Source organism: Castanea sativa, chromosome 3, assembly GCF_040712315.1.
Source record: "Castanea sativa cultivar Marrone di Chiusa Pesio chromosome 3, ASM4071231v1".
Classification (NCBI taxonomy): Eukaryota; Viridiplantae; Streptophyta; class Magnoliopsida; order Fagales; family Fagaceae; genus Castanea; species Castanea sativa.
In genome coordinates, this window is record NC_134015.1 from 44,490,130 (window position 1) to 44,513,237 (window position 23,108).

General features: G+C 33.0%; 2 protein-coding genes and 1 pseudogene across 2 annotated transcripts; all 3 read right to left on the reverse strand.

Moving 5' to 3' along the window:
• Positions 1-348: 348 nt before the first annotated feature.
• LOC142629797 (glycosyl hydrolase 5 family protein-like) lies at positions 349-4,250 on the reverse strand. Its single transcript, XM_075803836.1, has 5 exons — positions 3,772-4,250; positions 3,206-3,441; positions 2,565-3,085; positions 1,949-2,422; positions 349-630 (listed from the first exon to the last, which is right to left on the reverse strand). Exons 1-5 carry the CDS (start codon positions 4,207-4,209, stop codon positions 614-616), a joined length of 1,686 nt encoding a protein of 561 aa, XP_075659951.1. The 5' UTR covers positions 4,210-4,250; the 3' UTR covers positions 349-613.
• Positions 4,251-8,567: 4,317 nt separating this feature from the next.
• On the reverse strand, positions 8,568-12,394 carry LOC142628290 (glycosyl hydrolase 5 family protein-like). The gene is made up of 4 exons (XM_075802384.1): positions 11,808-12,394; positions 10,214-10,461; positions 9,486-10,006; positions 8,568-9,294 (listed from the first exon to the last, which is right to left on the reverse strand). The coding sequence occupies exons 1-4, from the start codon at positions 12,225-12,227 to the stop codon at positions 8,780-8,782; spliced, it is 1,704 nt and encodes a 567-aa protein (XP_075658499.1). The 5' UTR covers positions 12,228-12,394; the 3' UTR covers positions 8,568-8,779.
• Positions 12,395-15,426: 3,032 nt separating this feature from the next.
• Positions 15,427-16,474, reverse strand: LOC142628291 (glycosyl hydrolase 5 family protein-like; annotated as a pseudogene).
• Positions 16,475-23,108: the final 6,634 nt, after the last annotated feature.

Below are 23,108 nucleotides of genomic sequence, written 5' to 3' on the forward strand. Positions count from 1 at the left end.
TTTTTGCTGTTATCCGTTGATAATCTTTTAAGAGTACTTTCTTTGCAAAAATTGCAAATCTATTTATCCAAAATTACTATAAAATAAATAAATACTGACATCATAATTAGGCTTTAATATGTATCATTAAAAGAATTTAAAAAATAATAATAATATTCTAAATATACAAACTAAAATATATCACTCATCTGATCATTTTTATTTGATTAGTCATTGTTTTTGTCTAAATAAGTGTTAGTATAGAATTATGAGTATGATCTTTGTTATTGAATATATTAAGATCATAATGATACAAATCAAAGATACAATATGACATTTTTTTTGCAAAAAAAAAAAACACACACACACACACACACAAAATGTCATATCAACAAATTGTTACTTAACAATGATTAATTGGATCCATTTGGAGAACAGCTTACTTTTGCGAAACTATTGAGAGTACTTTTTCCGCAAAAACTACATATTTGTCTACTCAAAATAATTAATTAAAAAATAAACCAAAATTAGCAAAGCCATATAATTCAAAAATTATGAACTCAAACTCAAATCAAACCAAAGTGATACATAGAGAGAACCTGTGATTGGAAATGAATACACCAAAACGCTTGAATTACATAGTATACCGATCTGCCACGAAGAGAAACAAATGGGATGCATCAATTAAATCAACAATAACAAAAAGAACAATTAGTAAACCAAACAAAAACAAAAACAAAAATGGTAGAAACAATTTATAAAATAAAAGCTACTAAAAGAGAAACAAATACAAAGAAATAGAGATTATTGACCTTTTTTTTGTTATGGATAGAATATGTAATGAATGGAAGAGAGCGATGGAAAGAGAGTATCAAGAAATTTATATGAAAAAAAAAAAAAAAAAAGATAGATGAAGAATAGTTTCAAAAAGAATAATTTTACTTTATCTAATTAGAAAGTCAAGAAGACAGTAGTTGAAGTACATGAAAGTTTTGAACAAAGTGAATGTAGAATTTAAAGTTTTCTAAAGGAGAGAATTTAAGAATGAATAAAGGGAATGAAATGGAAAATTTAATCAAGCATAGGTTGAATAAGATGAAAGGTTGAACAAAGTGAAGAAAAAAAAGAATGAGAAAGAATAATTACTTGTTTTTTTTTTTTTTGAGAAGAAGGAAAGAATAATGACATGGTGCAATAGGAGATTTGCAAAATTGATTGCAAGGCCTCTATTATTTTATATCGATTATAAGTTGTAATCTTTGAGTATTTACCATGCTTGAAAATGAATTTGACTTTTTCATTTTAATTCTGAATAACTTTATTACAATCATAGAATACATCGAGTGAAACCTTGTTTGAATAACTTTATTACTATTATAGAACAAATTAAATTACAAAATATTAATTTTTACAGTTTTGAATAAGAAATTCTATAAGAAAACTTGTAAAAAGACCTCACAAGGTGAACATTCAAGGGAGAGGAGTTTAGAACTCTTTAGACTCGAGAATGTTTAGCTAATAGATCTACTCTTGTATGACAGCCTTTCAATTTATCTTTTTGGAGCAAGAATAGGTTTATATAGAGAAAATTAGGTTTCATAGGCAACACAACAAAGTTCATTTATTGTTTAGGTAATCTTGGCTGAGTGAGGTTTTGTGAACTTCCAGTTTCAGTTTTGGATGATCAAATGTCAAGTGAGGGTCTTCCAAAAATTGATTTTTTGAGATTCTACTTCTTGACTTGATATAATACAAACCAAACTTAATTTAGCCAACAATCTAAAACCTAACAAGATTGAAATATCACAGGGTCTAATGGTAAATTTTAAACCTCTTTCTATTATTGTTGGCTGATTTAAGTCAGAAATCCTTATGAGTGACCTAATCTTATGGAAGTGCCTTGGATTGTTCAAAAACATTTGAGGTTTAAAGCTGATCTCAACAACTTCCATATATACAAAATACTTACATCGATAAGGATAAGCGAAGGCCGTGTCTAGCTCAAGAGCGGGACTTGTATAACTTGAACTTGTGCTGTCAACAAGCTTGAACCACTGGCTCCCTGGGTCACACATGTTATCTCTACTCAAGCACTTGCAACTGTTTACAACAACTGTATTTTTGGAATCTACATCTAGGCATGCTCTGGAGCCATTGAAAACCTTCGATGAGAGATGCATTTTAGAATCTGAGATGGTTTCCCATTGGTAACTAGAGAGGGCGCAAGTGTAACCCAACATTGCTGGTTCTCCCAGTCTAAATGCTTGTATACAAAAATCTGTTCCCTTTAATGTTAAAGTTCTCCGTGGTAGGTAGTTCCAGGCTTCGGATTTATTGCAAGTGCCAAGCTTGAGGGGCAAATAAATTGATTCTCTAAGCACACAGAGACCTGTTACTGGATGAAAAATCACGTTGTGTAGATTATCTTCAGGTAGGCCTGGCCCTGCAAGTCACATGAGTTCAATCTTGGTTATGTTACAATTGAGTCTCTAACCAACTTATGATCTCAGACTTATTAGGAACCAATTTGAATTGCAGCTGTGAAGATTTGATTTTGAGAAAGGAAAAATGGAATACCATCATACCTCGAACAGAAGATTGGAGAGCAGAGATCCTTTGCAAGAAGCTTGAGTTTCGATTTCCATACCAATTCCAGTCAAGCACTCCATAGTACTCATTGAACCCAATTACCCCCTCTATTATATAGTAACTTCCAACAAGTGTCCTTAAGGACCAGTCCAGGTCAAGTTCAGCCACTACACCTATGAAGCAATTCATATACCTGTTGTCATTTACATTGGTTCCTCTTAGGTCCATCCCAAACTCACTCACTAACAATGGCCAACCTTGATCCAACAAAAATCCTGACAATCTCATGAAATTATCCACCTCTCTCTTACATACTTCGTTTTGGTTGCCAGATTCCCACGCCTTTGCATCTGATAACCCATTCCAGTGCACCTCATATGCTAGCTTTCTGGTGAATGTGAGGTTTACTTGTTGATTGCGAAGAAATGACAAGTCATTGCCGTTACTCAAGCCGGAGATAATGACAAGAACGTCTGGGTTTGCTGAATGCACTGCTTCAGCAGCTTTTTCCATGTACCTAGTTCATTTCATTTACATACATGAAATCAGAATCAACACTACAAATTAAACTGAAAAATCAATTCCAATGTCACAAATAAGTCCTGCCTTTAAAGACCATCTCCCACAGCTCACTTACCTATACCAATCATTCACATTCTTTCTGGAGCCTTGGAGCTCATTCCTCAAGTTCATGCCAACCACATTGGTGACACCATTAAAGATGGTCGCCATCCGAGTTAGTCCCTTCATCCAGAGGTCCGGATCGAAATACTGGTTGCCAAGGAACCCATTACCATCAGAGCTACCGGGCTTGCTTATGCGATTGTCCAAGATGACCAGCACATTATTTGCCCCTAGGCTAGACACCACAGCCTGAGATATGAATTGTCGAATATAAGAGGGGATAAACAGGTCTCATCATGTAACTGGAACATATTATATATACATTGAGCATTGAGCAAGTTTTATTGTACAGGTCAATTTGAACACGAAGTCCACACTAAGCTGAGTTTATTCTAGATCAAACCAAACCCATGAAGAAGCCTAACGTTAAATGCCCATGTATTTCATAAGATCTATTCAAATATTAAAAACAAAAAACCTAAAAGATAAGGATTCCAGTTTATAAAGTTCTCTTCTCTTTTCTCTCGCATGTTTACGATGTCAAAAAAAAATTTGTTAAGAGGGGTGTAGGTATTTTACCTGGTAAGCTTTTATGAGGGGGAGATCAATGATGGAGGGGTTGTTGGCCAGGATTCCGGCAATAGATTCAAACAGCCCAAGACTCTGAAAGGACTGTCTTACAGTGAGAGAAGCCAATGAGTCATTGGTGACCAAAAAAAGTGGCCAAGTGAGCCTAACACAGTTGAATCCCATGGATACAATCTTCTTGGAGATTGCATCCATGGGCTGCTTGCTAAGGCCCTCAGCCACCATGGGTTCCAGATGTGACACCCAATTAACGCATGCTAGCTTCACCCGTTTCCCTCCTTCGTCCACAATCCACCTTGAATTGGTATATAGAGGTAGAACTATCGTAGGCTTGCTCTCAGGAGGCTTGCTGATCATAGGCTTGCGAGGGAGAGAAATTACTAGAAGAAATACAAAGAAGAAGAAGGTAAACAAAAAGATCCTCCTCATATTGAGTTTTTTTTTTTTTTTTTTTTGGGACAGGAGAAGTGTTCGGATGAAAGAGAGCTGAAAGCCTTTTATGAAAGTAAAAGGTAATGGGAGAAGAAGGAGAACTAAAACAACCTCCCCACGTTGAGTTTGTTTGAACTATGGAAGTGTTGGAATGAAAGAGAGATAAAAGGCCTTATTGAAATAAAAAATTAATAAATAATAAAACCCCAATGTTTTTATCTCTCAATTCTTTCATAACTAATCTTGAGCATTAAGTTTCTATCTTCTGTTACTTGCGATATAGAGACCGCCTATTAATGAGTAATGCTACATAAATAACAATATTTTCAACAATATTAAGTTGATAGTTTTTTATTGATTCTTATATGAATCTATAACTAACTTCATTTTAACATCAATCTGTCATTCATAATTTGTCACCTCAACCGTTGTGAAATATTTTTTATGAAGGTTATTGTGACTCAATACTTATTTTCTATGATACCTTGTCGTTGCGATAATTGCTCTTTATCACAAGATTACGAGACTAATTGGTTTTTTTTTTTTTTTGCAGGTAAGATTTGAGTCTATATATCTTATTCAATGACATATGGCATCCACTTCATAATTATTGCTCTTTATCATGAAATTAAGACACTTAGGGGGTGTTTAGTAGGAATATTTAAACAATAGTTTTCGTTATTTAAACAACACAACACGTATTTTCACAATACTTTTTCACTCACACGTATTTCTAAAAAATTTAAACAACATTACCAAATGAACCCTTAGTTTTCAGTTTTAGAGTGTAAACATAATTCAAATCAAAACCCCTTATTAAGTTTAATTTTACTATTTATAGTTTCCATATTAAGAAATTCTGGCATCTAGTTAAAGGATAAAATTTAGTTATAAAATTAGTTGTAACTTTAAGCTACAAACTTATAGTTTTACTCAATATGTTTTTAATTATTAGAGGTGAATTTTAACAAATTCATTACTGGATTACATATTCTTCTTATATACTCTAGCTTGCAAAATTTCTAGAAAATTAGAGATCAATAGTTATGTCATCAATAAATTATTTAAATTGAAGTTTTTGTAGTTTAAAATTATGCGTAAAATATAAGTTTATAAATCATGCAGTAAATACTATCCGTTTGACTCAAAATTTGACATATATATTAAAAGCGTAAAGAACATGCAATTCAACGATTAGATTTTTAAAATATGTAGTAATATTTATTTTATTGAATAAAGTTGTAAGCTTTTAGCCTTAGACTACAACCAATTTTGTAGTTAAACTTTATCCCTAAGTAAATCATGACGGTATGACATAAATACAATTTCATAAGTAAATATTAAGTATTCTCAAAGTATGATAACATGGTACTTCCTCTTTTAACACTCACGGTAAACTCCACTAATTAAAGTTATGATAAGGTTAACTATAAAATGTTACCATACTCAGGAATTACGCAATACTTCTTCAATTTCAAAGTTAGGGAGCAGGGTTATTATAAACGCGTCAACTTACTTTATGATGGATGCTATTGCTAATTTCCATAATAAACCTTTTCATAGGCCCGTAGTTTATTTAATTTTTGTTAATTAGTACAATTAAATTAAGTACAAAAATATTCTTAAAAAAAAACATTTAAGTACAAAAATACATATAGGCTATAGCTATATAACGCAAGGCACAATTTTACTTTTTAGTCTTTTGCCAACCCGATGTATCTTGGGACCTAAGACGACAACTAAATTGAGAGATTTTATATATATATATATATTAGTTAAAAAATAATTTTCTACATATAATCTATTCTTCTCACTTTTTAATATGAAAATTTATTAATTAAATTTTGAAGGAAATTTTAAACTCTATATATTACACTTTGCATTCTAAACTTTTTGAATGCACATTTTGTACTCTAAATTATGGTCTTTGTTATGCTTTGTTTGCACCCTAATGTTTTTCACCCTAAACTATGAAGTAAGGTGATGATTAAATTCCAACTTCTTAAGTTTGTTTTTGCTCGATGGGCCCTACCTCTCATCTGAAAAAAGGAAACAATATTCCCGAACTACAAGAGCAATGTGTGAGTGTGATAAGGGCAACCTGTCACATGGATATAGCTTGTGAAGAAAAAGTATTATTTTGAAAGGTGGATGATTTTATGGAAAAGTCTAAGACGGCAACTTCTTCCCACAATTGTGCCGTGGTGGTGAAAAAAAAAATTAGCCTATATATAAGTAATGATTAACCACTCACAATTTATCGTATTAGAGTTGTAGAAAAATGTAATAAAATAATTTGCAGCGACTTTATGGATTGAGTGTTAGTCACTAAGAGACTATTTCCTATTTGAAAAGAAAAGCAATCCTGTACGTGTCATATGGAGAAGGTAATAAGAATATTGTATGATGCTACGAGAGACTATGGGGTTGACTGAATATCCTATAATTAACCATGCTTGCAGAGTTTTTTGATAAAAAAAGGGGGATGGTAATTGCGAGGAATTGAAGTCCCATGGGTGTTTTGCCCATCTATAGTCATGGAGAACGTCTAAGGTATAGACTTATAGTCTCCTGTTGAACTACAGTTGTCCAAGAACTCTCGGGAAGCTTTTTACCACGAGGAGAACACTAAAGTGAGAAGAAATTTTTAACCAAACATTAGCCAAATCTGCGTTATATATGATTTTAATAGATTGGTTTGTACAAGTGTGTATTGTATGGATTTTTACTGAGACCCATCTCATGCCTTTACTAGGTCACCTAGGTTATTTAACATGTTGAGTCTCATATTGGATATTTATTAAGTAGATTTTGGTTATATAAGTGATTATGAGGAACTTCAATTATAATTTGACTAATACTTTTAGAATACAACACAGATATAACTAGTATTTTTTTTAAGTTGTTATAAATGGTATGAGAGCAAACCTGGTATGACAACCATGTGGCTCAATTACATCACAGCACAACGTGAGAGATTGTGATATCCCAAATTATGTGGATGTGTGGCTTTATTAGGTAAATCTTGACTATATAAGCAATTACGATGAGTCTCAGCTAGCACTTCCTTCAGTAAATTAAATACAATATTTTATTAAAATTATATCTTTTTTTTCAATTAAAAAACTCAAACTATCTATCTTCCTTATTATTTTAATGAGTTGTTTATATTATATTAAATGAATTGATAAAAAAAACTTTTGATATTAGGTGTACTGTAAAGTTTGGTAGTAAAATAAATAAAGTAGCTTTTGAGGTGCTAAAAACTAAAAAATTTAGCACCACAATTGTGAATGCTCTAACTTCAACAAAAAAAAATCCTAGCCAGTCTAGTATTTTTTTTTTTTTTTAAACTTTTTTATTTTTTATTTTTGTTTTTGTGTTTGTTGGTAGATAATTGCATCTTAATGTATTTAAAAATAACGATTTTGTATATTTATAATTTTTTAATACTAAATAGATGTTTATTTAGAGTTTTTTTTTTTCTTTATACTTCAATCGTGACAAATATAGAACTCTTTAAGTTCAAGGAGGTTTGGCTCATCTATTGTTGAATGGTAGCCTCTCTTACTCTCTTGATTGAGCGAGAGTCAAGCAAAGATCCTACTAACTTCCAGTTTGTGTTTCAATCGAGGAAGAATATATTTTCTTGAGCGAGTCTTCTAAAGCTTAATTTTTTAAATTATACTTTTTGGCATGGTTTTAAAAACCGAACTGAGAATAAAACCGTTTTTTTCAAAATTTTTGGTTTTTGACCGGTTTTTCCCGGTTTTCCGGTTTTTGACCGGTTATTGACCGGTTTTAAGGTATTTAACCGGACCGGACTGCACCAGTTTTCCCGGTCGGACGGGCCGGTCTAGTCCGGTTTTTAAAACTATGCTTTTTGGACTCGACTTAATACAAACCAAACTTAATTTAAATATAAACTTTACAATATTTTGCTTAACACAAGAATGTAGCCACCAATCTAAAACCTAACAGATGCTCTGCCACTAGATGTAGTATTCAATTTTAGACCTTGTTCTTTTTCTTTTTTCTTTTTTGGCTGATTTAAGTTGGAAATCATTCTGAGTGCCCTAATCTTGTGGACATGCCTTAAATTTGTCAAAATTATTTTGTAAGGTATAAGAATTTGAAGATGAAATAGGAATTGGTTTTCTTCTTTCCTAAGCTTTTGAGCAATCCATTATTATCACGGAATTAATTGAATCGAGTAGCATATAATGTAAGATTTTGTAACCAACAACATCAATGCTCTGTTTCAGAGGAAAAAGTGAACGGGTATCAGCATGCTATGGTTGATATTTACGCTGCAAATTAGCCCAATAATTAAACTAAAGAAATTAGACAGGATATAATTAACCTTTATCATTATTTTATTCTATTTACAAAATGAAATTTCCTGTGAGATTAACAAGTCCAACATCTTCTTATCAAAAAAAAAAAAAAACAAGTCCAACATCTGTGTGCAAATTGGGAAGATTCACCATTTTCTATCCTGAATTGTTTTTTTTTTTTCAATTGTGAATGACTTGTTTGGTTGCTTCCCCTTGCTTCCCTTTGCCTGTTACTCTAATGCTGATCTCAACAACTTCCATACAAAATCTTTACCAGGCAAAGCCAATATCGAGTCCATCTGAAGAAAGGATTTTATAGAACTTGAACTTCTTGTGCTGTCAACAAGCTTGAACCACTGGCTCCCTGGGTCACACATGTTATCTCTACTCAAGCATTTGCAGGTACTCACAACAATGGTATTTTCGGAGTCTACATCTAGGCAAGCGGTAGAACCATTGTTAACCTTTGTTGAGAGATGCATTTTAGAATCTGAGATGGTTTCCCACTTTGAAGTACTGTCTGTGCAAATTATACCAAGCTTTGCTGGATTTTCCAGTTCATTTGCTTGTAAGCAGAAGTATGTTCCCTTTAATGTTAAAGTTTTCTGGGCTGAGTAGCTCCAGCCTTCAGAGTCAGTGCAGGGACCTAACCTTAATGGTTCAAACAATGATTTTCTTAGGACGCAGAGACCCGTTAAAGGATGGAAAATCACTTTGTGTAGATTAGTTTCTGATATGCCTGGCCCTGCAAGTCACATGAGCACAATTTGGTTATATTACAACGTTAGTATCGATGATTATCTAACTCGTTATGAAACCAGAAAAATTATGACCTCAGACTTGAAGTTTAGGAACAAATTTGAATTGCAGCTGTGAGGATTTGATTTTGTAAGGGAGAAAAAAGTAACAGGAAAAAGGAATACCATTAATTTATACCTCGAAATGGAGATTGAACAGCAGATATCCTCTGCAAGAAGCTTGAATTTCGATTGTCACACCAATTCCAGTCAAGCACTCCATAGACCTCATTTAATCCAATTACCCCCTCTCTTAAATAATAACTCCCAACAAGTGTCCATAAGGCCCAGTCCAGGTCAAGTTCAGCCACTGTAGCCAAGAAGCAATTTATATACCTGTTGTCATTTACATTGGTTCCTCTTAAGTCCATCCCAAACTCGCTCACTAACAATGGCCAACCTTGGTCCAGCAAAAATCCTGACAATCTCATCATGTTATCCACCACTCTTCCACACACTTGATTTGGGTTGCCGGATAGCCATGCTTGTCCATCTGAAAACCCATACCAATGCATCTCAAATACTAGCTTTCCAGTGAATGTGAGGTTTACTTGTTGATTACGGAGAAATGACAAGTCTTTGTCGTAACTCAAGCCTGAGAGAATGACAAGAACATCTGAGTTTGCTGAATGCACTGCTTCTGCCCCTTTTTGCATGTACCTATAGTTCATTTCATTTGCAAATCTGAAATTAGAATCAAAACTAGGAATTGAAAGGAAAAAAACAATTCCCATCTTACAAATGCCTCTAGTACAATGTAGTCATGTATATTTAACATGAATCTAGTATCTAGATGTGATCATTCTGTAGGCAAGGTCCAAATAAATAAGCCCAGCCTTTTAAGACCATCCCCCAAAGCCTACTTACCTGTACCAATCACTCACATTCTGTCTGGGGCCTCGGAGCTCATTCCTCAAGCTCATGCCAACCACATTGGAGACACCATTAAAGATGGTGGCCATCTGTGTTAGTCCCTTAATCCAGAGGTCCGGATTGAAATACTTGTCGCCAAAGAACCCATTACCATCAGAGCTGCTGCAACACCAACCAGGCTTGCTTATGTGATTGTCCAATATGACCATCACATTATTTGCCCCTAGGCTAGACACCACAGCCTGAGATCATAAAAATGTCACTTATAAGAGGGGGTATACACTTATACAGCTCTTTTCGTCCAATCTTGTAACTTGAATTTTATATATATATAAACAGACAGAGAGAAAGAGAGCTAGTTGTGTACGTATTTACATATTACGACAATGATTAGAAGCGTGAAGCAAATGCAGATAAGATTAAGATTAGAATATAATATTATTGATTCATTGTTGTGGCCATCAGACTAATTATCATACTAATTTATATTATTATTTTCGTCAATCACTGTAGGCTGTAGCCAATAAGAATTATTTTATGATTAAATAAAAACAAAAAATAAAATATAGCTTTAACTATACTAGAAGAAGAAAACATTTGGAAGTATAGTTTTGTTGTAGTTGAGAATTAAACCTTAAATTTTTTACTCAACCATTAAGCACTTTATTAATTGAGTTAACTGGAACCCACCAATACACAAACTTTTACAAGTTAAGATAGCAAGATTGGGGAGAGATGATTAGTAAACAACGCCCCAATTTTTTTTGAGACATTAATTGCTGAACTCAAATCTATAACTTATCACTTTGCGTTGAAGGTACTTGTCATCATACTAAAGCCCAACAACGTAAACTTGTGTTAAACATTAATCATACTGTTTTTCAAAAACATTTTCATTGATTCCATTAGCATAAATAGGTGTATGGTTTAATTTAAAATTATTTTGATTTTTTTTAAGGCATTTTCATTAATGTTCTTAGCTTAAATAGTGTATGGTTTGAATTAAACGATCTCAAACTTATAGGGTTTTATTTAAATTCTCTTTTTTGTTGAATGGGTTTTATTTAAATTCTCAAAAGGATAAGTTTTGATTGGAATATATGTTTCAAATGTGATTTATCATATATCTTCTTCTTTTTTTTCTTTTTTTTTTGGAAACAAATGTGATTTATTCTAAATAATAAAAGTAATAATCTGATTAGTTCAAATATCAACGTGGCCCCATTTGTTGGTCACTTTGACTACAAGGTAAATACTATATAGGCCATAAAATATAACATCACCCAAAAAAAACAAATTGCACAATTCTTGCCACAGTTACGTTCACGTGAAAGTTAAATCAATCAATCAAAATTTGCCACAGTTAAGATAATTTTGGTAAATATTGTGCTTCTTTATGTAAGCACTAGAATTCCTGCTATATAGGCTGAGTTCGTTCTAGAATAAACCTTAAAACCCATGATTTGTCTATTTATATAAAAAACAAAACAAAAGATAAGGATGCCAAGGTTCTAAAGTCCACTTTTTTCTTTTTCTTTTTTACGTCATTCAAAAAAAAATTGGGAAAAAGGGGCCGTAGCTACTTTACCTGGTAAGCTTTTATGAGGGGAAGATCAATGATGGAAGGGTTGTTGACCTGGATTCCAGAAATGGATTCAGACAGACCAAGACTCTGAAAGGACTGTCTCACAGTTACAGAAGCCAGTGAGTCATTGGTGACCAAGAAAAGAGGCCAAGTGAGCCTAACACAGTTGAATCCCATGGAAGCAATGTTCTTGGAGATGGCATCCATGGGCTGCTTGCTAAGGCCCTCAGTCACCATGGGTTCCAGATGTGAAACCCAATTCACACATGCAAGCTTCACCCTTTGCCCTCCTTCGTCCACAATCCACCTTGAATTGGTGTACAGAGGCAGAGCCATCACAGGCTTGCTTTGTGGTATCACAGTGGGGAAGATTACTGTAAGAGACACAAGGGAGAAGAAGGCAAAGAAAAAGAACCTCCCCATTTTGATGAATTTGTTTCTACTATGGAAGATGTGTTGGGATGAAATCAAAGTCTAGCATAAAAGCCTTTATATTGAAAAAATATTAATAAAAAATAGGTCTTCTCTAAACCCACACCATCTCTCTCTTTCGGTCTATCCTCCAAGCCATCATTTACTTCCATTAAAGTGAGTCTGACAATAACTGCTCATTAATATATATATATATATATATATATATGGTAAAAAAAAAATTCGAAAATTGAAAAAATTGCTAATATTTTTTTAATTTTAAAAAAAAAAATTTTTAAAAATGAATAATTATTGTGTGCCCTTTAAGACACATATTAGTAAAATTCACATACATATATATATATATATATCATGAGGTGTCAAATGTCGATAGGGTAATTTTCTAATTAACTCCAAATACATAATTGTATTCTTTAATGAAGTATAGTGTAGTACAATATTCCTTTTTAAGACTATTTCAATTTAGAAAAATTATTAAATATTCCGGAGTATCATAAATGCATACTCTCCCTCTCACATGAATTGTGGGTCTCATTATAAATTTAATTAGTAGAATTCATAATTATATGAGAGGAATGAGTACACATTTATGATACTATCGGAGTAGCCAATAATTACCCCTCAATTCAATGCAATTGTGCATAGGCCTGCGAAACAATTCGCCCAAATCGTCCAACCTGCTCTGCTCTACCCATATGGAGGTATATTAATTTTTAAGCAAATTTGGCGGGTTCAACTATTAAAGTGTCAGGAAGGTTTGAGTATCTAGTCGATTTTTTCCCCCCTTAAATCACCAAGCTAGACCCAACCCGCTTTTATATAAAATTTAATTTAATTTTGTTAACTTCATGATTTACACATTTTAATATGAAAAATGAATGATACTTTCTAAAATATTCATAAGCATTGACATGGTTATAGTACCCATAGCTATTTCTATCTTTAGGGGGAAAAAAAAGGGTTAAAAAAGTACTCATAGTTTAAAGCTTTAGGTTGCGTGTACTTTATTCTAAGGGGAAGTGGTTCACTTCCTATAACTTCTGTAAGGACTTGATTTGGTACCTAAGCTCAAAAGATAAAAGGATTTAGACCCAAAGAGTCTAATACAATGAATTTGTAGAGAGTGGGTTGGAAGACTAGGCTCTAATGATTTGGATAACAATTATTGTGAGTCCAAATGACAAGAAAACAAAAATATATTGGCTTTATCCAAAGAAAATCGTCTTCGGCTCAATCCTAGGAGATTGGTTCTTATATACATTTTTTTTAATTTGATTACAAGTCCAGTTTTTGTTAGTACAGTCTTTCTTCTCAATTTTCCGATCCCCCTGTAAAGAGCTTCTTTCTCCATTATATATCACTCTCTTCTTCATCTCCACCCTTCACGTGTAGGTCAAGTTGTTAGCTTTGATCATTGTCCCATTAGCACTTTCCTGAAATCTTTGGAAGTAACTGTAAGGCTGCTTGCCACTGTCCAGGTATCACCTCCACATTAATGCGGCCAGAGGGTTAGCTGCAGAGCATTTAATGCGGTGGTAGCAGTTTTTCCTTAGACATTTCTTAGCTTCCTCTTATTCTATGTTTCCCTAATATTTATCCTTATTAGTAGAACCTTTCGAACTGTTGCTCTTAAGGGCAGACCAAACCTTCTGACCTCTGCTTTACTTAGCCGAGGAGGCATTCCTCCTTAAACTACCTTCTCAAACCCTCGTAATCATAGTTTGCTTGTGGCTCTCTGACTCTTATGTCTTCCCTATCGTCTATCTATCCTCGAACCACTAAGCGTCCTCGGACAAAGCCCATGGCCCAAAATATACTCTTGGGTCCTTTATCCCTACAACTTCTTTCAATGGGTTATAAGATTTAGGAAAAATACAAACTCTTAACTTTATCCATGAATGATTTATAAATGTTTAATTTTAGTATATGGCACATAACTAAAACTAACCCACAAAATCCGTCGAATTGAAACTACCCAAATTTCTAACTAACTTGCCCAATCCAACCTATACACAGTCCTAATTAAGTGTTTGAATTTAATTAAAAGTAATGAATTGCACTTGTGGAATGTATCTAAATTTTAACCAATGCTATTTTAAAGCCAAAGTTATATAAACTCATTAAATTAATTCTATAACAGGTAAACACAAAATTTGCAAAGTTCTTTATTTTTATTTTTTGAAATGATTAGAAATATCAAGATAATATATTTGTTGCAATTCTAATAGCTCAAACCCACCATTTAGAGAGAAATTATTATGTACTCTTAAAATACCATAAATGTGTAGTCTCTCCTCTCACGTGAATGGTGGATCTCACTAATTAAATTCATGATGGGACTCACCATTTATGTGAGAGAAGAAAATACACATTATGGTACTCCGGGAGTACCTAATAATTTTTCCCATTTAAGAGCTCTTCCAAGCACTTATAGCTTCCGGAGGTACCAACTCACCCAAGTAAATGGGGATAAAAATCACCAGCTACTTGTACCATGCATTATCTATCAACAAAAAAACAAAAACAAAAAAAAAGTAGTTGTACCATGCACCAATAGTGATGTTTTCCGTTGAGATTAGGGAGGATAATCAATAATGTGGGTATTGGCTATTTCGTAATTTGGTCACTTTGCATTGAGCAATGCGAATGAGAATGTCCTATTATTGTTGGAAACACGCCAAGAAATTGATTGTGGTCAACAGGCTTGTATAACGTAAGGAAAATGCACCATTAGAAATTACATCTTCTTACTTTAGGAGCAAGATATATAATGCCAATTAAACATTACGACCTTGGCAAACTTACACGGCAATGCAAATACTATTGCTTTTCTCAATGACTATTATTCTCTTCTACTCCATATCTTTCATTTTTATTTATTTATACATTTCTTGGTTGAAACTATTTCACTCTTCTCTTGTCTACATCATTGTTCTCTTAAACCAATTCCCTCTTTCTAAATTCTAAATAATTCTACATCATGTGGGCTTGAACACAGTGGGCTATAATTGACGCTGTCCATGTCCACGCATATAAAGTTTAACTATAAAACGAAGTTTGGGAATTGAAGGCACACAGGTGAAGGGCTTGATGGCTAAAAACTAGAAAATGACTTGTAATAGGCCGAAAGCTCTATCAGGCCCAACAGGACCAAGCGCTAACTCATGCCTAAATTATCTTTCTCTGGGTACGCTTTGAATTGCAGCTGTGAGGATTTGATTTTGTAAGGGAGAAAAAAGTAACAGGAAAAAGGAATACCATTAACTTATACCTCGAAATGGAGATTGAACAGCAGATATCCTCTGCAAGAAGCTTGAATTTCGATTGTCACACCAATTCCAGTCAAGCACTCCATAGACCTCATTTAACCCAATTACCCCCTCTCTTAAATAATAACTCCCAACAAGTGTCCATAAGGCCCAGTCCAGGTCAAGTTCAGCCACTGTAGCCAAGAAGCAATTTATATACCTGTTGTCATTTACATTGGTTCCTCTTAAGTCCATCCCAAACTCGCTCACTAACAATGGCCAACCTTGGTCCAGCAAAAATCCTGACAATCTCATCATGTTATCCACCACTCTTCCACACACTTGATTTGGGTTGCCGGATAGCCATGCTTGTCCATCTGAAAACCCATACCAATGCATCTCAAATACTAGCTTTCCAGTGAATGTGAGGTTTACTTGTTGATTACGGAGAAATGACAAGTCTTTGTCGTAACTCAAGCCTGAGAGAATGACAAGAACATCTGAGTTTGCTGAATGCACTGCTTCTGCCCCTTTTTGCATGTACCTAGTTCATTTCATTTGCAAATCTGAACTTAGAATCAACACTAGGAATTGAACGGAAAAAAACAATTCCCATCTTACAAATGCCTCTAGTACAATGTATTCATGTATATTTCACATGAATCTAGTATCTAGATGCGATCATTCTGTAGGCAAGGTCCAAATAAATAAGCCCAGCCTTTTAAGACCATCCCCCAAAGCCTACTTACCTGTACCAATCACTCACATTCTGTCTGGGGCCTCGGAGCTCATTCCTCAAGCTCATGCCAACCACATTGGAGACACCATTAAAGATGGTGGCCATCTGTGTTAGTCCCTTAATCCAGAGGTCTGGATTGAAATACTTGTCGCCAAAGAACCCATTACCATCAGAGCTGCTGCAACACCAACCAGGCTTGCTATGTGATTGTCCAATATGACCATCACATTATTTGCCCCTAGGCTAGACATCACAGCCTGAGATCATAAAATTGTCACTTATAAGAGGGGGTATACACTTATACAGCTCTTTTTGTCCAATCTTGTAACTTGAATTATTACACACACAGACAGAGAGAGAAAGAGAGCTAGTTGTGTACGTATTTACATATTACGACAATGATTAGAAGCGTAAAGCAAATGAAGATTAGATTAAGATTGGAATATAATATCATTGATTCATTGCTGTGGCCATCAGACTAATTATCATACTAATATATATTATTATTTTCGTCAATTACTGTAGCCAATACAAATTATTTTATGATTAAATAAAAACAAAAATAAAATATTGCTTTAATTAGGGGTATGCAGAAAACCCACAGACCCGCCAAACCCAACCCGACCCAACCCAACCCGCCGGGTTGGGTCAGTTTTTAGGGCTTGGTGGGTTGGGTTGGGTTATAAAAAAAAAAAATTTTGTAGCGAGTCGAGTTGAGTTTGGGTCATAAAATTACAAACCTGCCAAACCCGACCCGACCCACCCATATTTTAATATATATTATATATATTAATAAATATTTTTTTTAAGTTAAAACCCATGTGTAATATAAAATATAATATATAATATAAAATTCTACAAACATATATAATATAAAATCCTATTACTTTCTTTAATATATATTTAAATATATTATATACTTAATAAAAAAAATTGGTTCAATTTAATAATAATAAAAAAAATGTCCAACCCATGGATTCAACCCGACCCATGTGGGTTGGGTTGGGTTGGATTGAACATATGTGATGGGTCGGGTTGGGTCGAATTTTTTTTGACCCACCATGGTGGGTTGGGTCAAAAAATTCCCTCAACCCAACCCATGCACACCCCTAGCTTTAATTATACTAGAAGTAGTGAACATTTGAAAGTATAGTTTTGTTGTAGATGAGAATTAAGTCCTAGACCTTTTATTCAACCATTAGACATTTTATCAATTGAGTTAATTGGAACCCACCAATGCACAAACTCTTACAAGTTAAGATAGCAAAATTGGGGAGAGATGATTCGTAAACAATCTCTCTCTGGCCCCAATTTTTTTTGAGACATTAATTGCTGGACTCAAATCTATAACTTATCACTTTGTGTTGAAGGTACTTGTCATCATACTAAAGCCCAACAACGTAAACTTGTGTTAAGCATTAATCATACTGGTTTTAAAAAACATTTTCATTGATTCCATTAGCATAAATAGGTGTATTGTTTAATTTAAAATTATTTTGATTTTTTAAGGCATTTTCATTAATGTTCTTAGCTTAAATAGTGTATGGTTTGAATTAAAACGATCTCAAACTTATAGGGTTTTATTTAAATTCTCTTTTTTGCTGAATGGGTTTTATTTAAATTCTTTTATATATATATATATATATATATATATATATATATATATACAAGGTAGAATTCTATTCTAGCCTAATCTAAGTGTATATGTGTGTAAAACTCCCTCCTGAAGACTTGAACCCCGGCCCTTGCCCCCCACACCCTACAAGCACTTATACTTGTGGAGTGACCATCACACCAAGAGTGTGCGGTGGTGGTTTTATTTAAATTCTCAAAAGGATAAGTTTTGATTGGAATATATGTTTCAAATGTGATTTATCATATATCTTTTTTTTTAGTAGAAACAAATGTGATTTATCCTAAATAATAAAAGTAATAATCTGACTAGTTCAAATATCAACGTGGCCCCATTTGTTGGTCACTTTGACTACAAGGTAAATACTATATAGGCCATAAAATATAACATCTCCCAAAAAAAAAAAAAACAAATTGAACAATTCTTGCCACAGTTTATAAATTATGACCTCAGACTTAAAATTATTTTTTCTCCTAAAACAAGTTTTTACAAAAATAATTATATTCCCAATTTTCCTACCTTAACAACTATTTATTTAAGACTTTTATCTATAACTATTCCTACACCATTTCTGTAACATCCTAGTCTAATTGCATAATTAATTTTATGGGTTTATATGCTTGTTATTATCTTAATTAATTTACGTGCATAAGGCTTTGATATTTTGATGTTATAAAAGATTAGGCTCTGTTTTTAATGATATAGAAAGATGTTTTTAAAAGGTAAGGTACATATGCAAAACTATTTTATTCATTGGGCCTTTGTAGAATATAGAACTATGGGAAGGTGATAAGTAAAAATGTTAAAAGTTGTAAAGGTGAGTCATCAACTCACTTTTCCCTTAGCAAACACATGCCCCACCCAAATTCTTTTCCCTTCTTTGCTGCACTAGAATGTATATCCCTTGTTCTTCCTTCTTTGTTCTTTCTTTTCCTCTTTCTTTGTTCATGAATCTGCAGCACCATCTCACACCAACAACACTCCTTTCTCTCACCGATATTATACACACACACACACACACACACCTCTCTCTCTCTCTCTCACCAACAGCCCTCCCTCTCTCATCGAAACCATAGATATCTCTCTCTAAGAAAAAATCAAACTCTTATTAAAGATTCAGCTTCAGTTGTGGGTAAGTAAATAATATTATTTTCTGTTATGGGTAATTTTAATGGTGTAATGGTTTGCTTTAGTTTCCCTTCTTTGTTCTTTAAGTTGATTATTAGAAGCTGAAATTTGTGGTTTTATGTTAACAATTTGAAAGATTGAAGAAATTATGGTCAATTTGATGCTTATTAATGTATTTTAACATGTATAGTATAGGTATAAAAATATCCATCTGAAATGAAGGCCATTTGCAATTATTTGATGATTTTGTGAGAAAATATGTTAAAGCTGTCATTGTGACAGATTCAGTGTTTACAACATGAAAAGGCTAGATTTAATCATATTCTTTGAATTTGGATGCTAGGAGTAGTTCTTATGAATTTTAACACACACGTGGTTGTAATGGAAATGGCCTCACAACAATTGGATTAATATAAAAATAATGGTTTAATTTCTGAGCTGAATGAATTTCTGTTATAACAGATTGGCAGCTAGGCTAGGGCGAGGGCAGTGGTGGTGGGTGGTGGCTATGGTAGATCGGCAACTAGGCTAGAGCGAGGGTGGTGGCGGAATGAGGGGAGAGTGAGAAGAGGAGTTATGGGGAGAGAGAGAGAGGTGGTAGACAAATGAACAAAGAAAAAAAAGAAAAAAAAAGTGTAGGAAAAAAAAAGAAGAAAAAAAAAGTGGGAAATGAAAAAATAGGCGAAACTTTGTGCGAGAAGAACAAAAATTCTGGGGGGAACATATAGCAACATTTTCAAAATGTCGCTATAGATTTTTATTTCTTTATTTTTTCTTTTGGCGAGAAGACTACAAAGTTTTATTGATAACTATAGCGATGTTTTAAGAAAACGTTGCTATAAGCCAAATAAATGCCATTGAAAATGTACTTGTTGCGATGTTTTAAGAAACGTTGCTATTATTCCAGGTTACAATGATGTTTTTTTAAAAACGTCACAAAAGGCACACTCTTTAGTGGCGCTAGTCAGAAATGTCGCAATGTACCACCTATAGCGATGGATTTAAAAACGTCACTAAAACAAACGCCGCCTAAACCTAGATTTCTTGTAGTGTTGGGACAGATTTGAGTATGTTATCTTGTATGGTTTTTAGTAAATTATAGCTTTACGCTTTGACTCTGAAATTGATATGATATCTACTAGACATCCAAATGAGTGACTCTATAAATTTGCATGAAAATTGGATGTGAATAGATAGCCGTTTGTATTTTATAAATGAGGTATATGCTGCTAAGATAAGTAGTGAACAGTAAATGATATACCTAACTTTGAGGATTTAATTCTAAATTTAGGGTGAATGTTCTGAGCTATAAATTAGTATTCTCATCTTTTGGTATGTCTAGATCATAGATAAATTTTGTATGCCTTGGTTTCTCTATAGTTTGGTACAGAATGTGTTTGATGAATGTATTTTGTATTTGGAGAACCTTTGTGTGATGAGAATTAAGATTTTCTTGAGTTTGAGAGTTAGGTTGTGATTCATGTATAGGTTTAAATACTTAGGAAGTTTTGTTAATGATAAATTTTGGTCTTTTATTTAGGTGACGAGAACGAGAACGCGAACACTTGAGCTCCTCTTATACAAATCTCTCGCGTCTTCTATTTTCAGGTAAGGGATATGTGACATGTGTGTTTGATAAGTATAAGGATTGTTTAAAAAATTTACTATGCATCAAAACCTTTTAATTAGATTTATTACATATAAGCATGATTCAAGTAAAGATATATGTTCATGAATTGTTAAATCCTATATATATGATAATTCTAGCATATTGATGCTATTACTTTTATCACAAACATAATATTTAAGAATGAAGTTGATATGTTACTGTTATGAAATATTTATGTAAAATCATAATTATCAAAAAATATAGTTTTTGGGTTATTCCATTATTAAGATCTGAACTCAGCCAGTAGGGGTTATAGTATTGGCATTTTCATGGAAATTTTGATCGGCCATTATAAGTGTTGGGAATGGCCAACTTGTAGAGAATGCAAACCGACCCCATGGTTGATGATATGATCACACCGAAAAGGGTGTGATACTTTCTAATATAATCTTGGGATTTCCTAGCATTGTGGGGAAGTACAATGTGCTGGAAGCCTCCCAAAGTTGTGACAAACTTATAATTGAACTAACTAATATGTATTATAGATGAGTTATTAAGCTATTTGGAATTTATAAAAAAAAAGTATGATGATAAGAAAGGTATGTTGAATGTATTATAAGTCTAATAGAAAGTTTATGATAAAGTATTTTATAGTCTATTTAAAGACAAGGTTATTGAATTATGTTTAAGTTCCTTATTATGTCCTTTTATTATTATATGAAAGGAAAATGATGTATTTTCATCTAAAAGTTCATAGGTTATTTTAAGAATAGTATGAAGACTATTTATCAAAGCTGACATATCTATAAAATATTTGAATTACATACATTCTTATTAAATGCTCATGGAGCTTAAAACCTTATTGAGTTTTGCAGCTCACCCTATTATATTTCAGTGCACAGGTTCTTTCTTGGAAGCAACAAGAGTATTAGAGGTGGCAAGGAATCTGTGATTCTCATTTGTTAGAATAGTTTAGCTCTTTTGTTGTATAAGAGGAATCAAGATGTACTTGATACTTTTGAGCACAAATGTGTTTCAGAACCTTAGTTTGTTTTGAACCATAGTTGTACGTCTTTGGGGTTAAGCTTGTAAATAAAAGTTTTGATAAACATTTAGTTGTGTAATATTTACACAAATACCTTAAGTTTTCAGCCAAGTTGTAATCTTGCAAAGTTCGAAATGAAATGAAGTTTCAAGATTTTTTTTTTTATCAATTTTGTATATTATGGCTTTTATGCAAGAAAATAAAAAGGAATACGAGAAACGATTTTTGATAACCACCTTCAGCTTTAGTTAGTTCATGTTAGTATTGAGGCAAACTTGATATTAACACGCCGGTCGTGCTCTAAATTCTGAAGTACAAGTTTCAGTCGTAATAGTTTCTATTTTTATCTTTTCACATATGTAATAATTTATATCCTGTATGTTCAATTTCCTTAAATTGCTCACCTATCCCCTTAGTCTCCTAAAAGCACACTATGTTTATTCCCTTTTAGTCATTAGATCTAATATTTTCATTAGTTTCCCCTTTTGACACAACATAGTCCAAGTATCTATATGACTATATGAACCCTATGCTCCTGGATTAACTTCTTTATCCATACATATCCAATAACATTCAAGAACTCTTATTCATGTGTCACGACACTCTAACGTCATCAATATGGCACACTGCGGCTTATAAGGAAACACAATACCTTTTGGTCACTCAAATAATAAAATTTTAGGTTTGACTAATTGGTGTCATTAGAGCATTTATTAATGGATCATTTTTTTTTTATATAAAAAAAATGATATAATTTTTATGAGAAATATTAAAAGAAATGTCAAAAAAATTAGTTTTTTTTTCTTTTCATATAAAAAATTTCTATAAAAATTTCTTAAACTAATGCCCTTAGAGAATTTATTAATTTTTCCCTAAAAGTTTTGATGACTTTTTTTATCATATAAAATGCATATGGCTACACTCAAATTGATTACCGGATTCCGAATAAAATCACACTCACCTGCAGGCCCACTTGGCATGGATATCTCAATGGCTTTAAGGGCCTAATAGACATGATAATTTAAGTTTGAGGTCATAATTAACAAAGTTAGATTATATGTTCCTCAAATAGGGTTTGAAGAATCCATTAAGCAATTATTCTTGGAGGACATGGATGAATTGATTTAAGGGGTAACAAATGGGAACATTACTTTTATAGTAGAAGATTTGAATGTTCATGTTGGAAAATATGGTGAAAGGTTTTGAAAGAATTCATGGAGGCTAGCAATTTGAAATAAAAAATGAATTAATTAGGAGATATTATCCTAGACTTTTACTATAATATAATAATGAAAAATTGGTTCAACATGAGGAATCCACATGCACTTAATTACTTTTGAAAGTGGGAGAACTCAAATATAATTTCAAATAGGTGTTTTGGTGTAAAATCAGCAACCAGAATTTCGGTAGAATTTCTATGTTTGAAAATATTTCAAAAATTATGATTATTCAATAGAAACTCAAGAACTC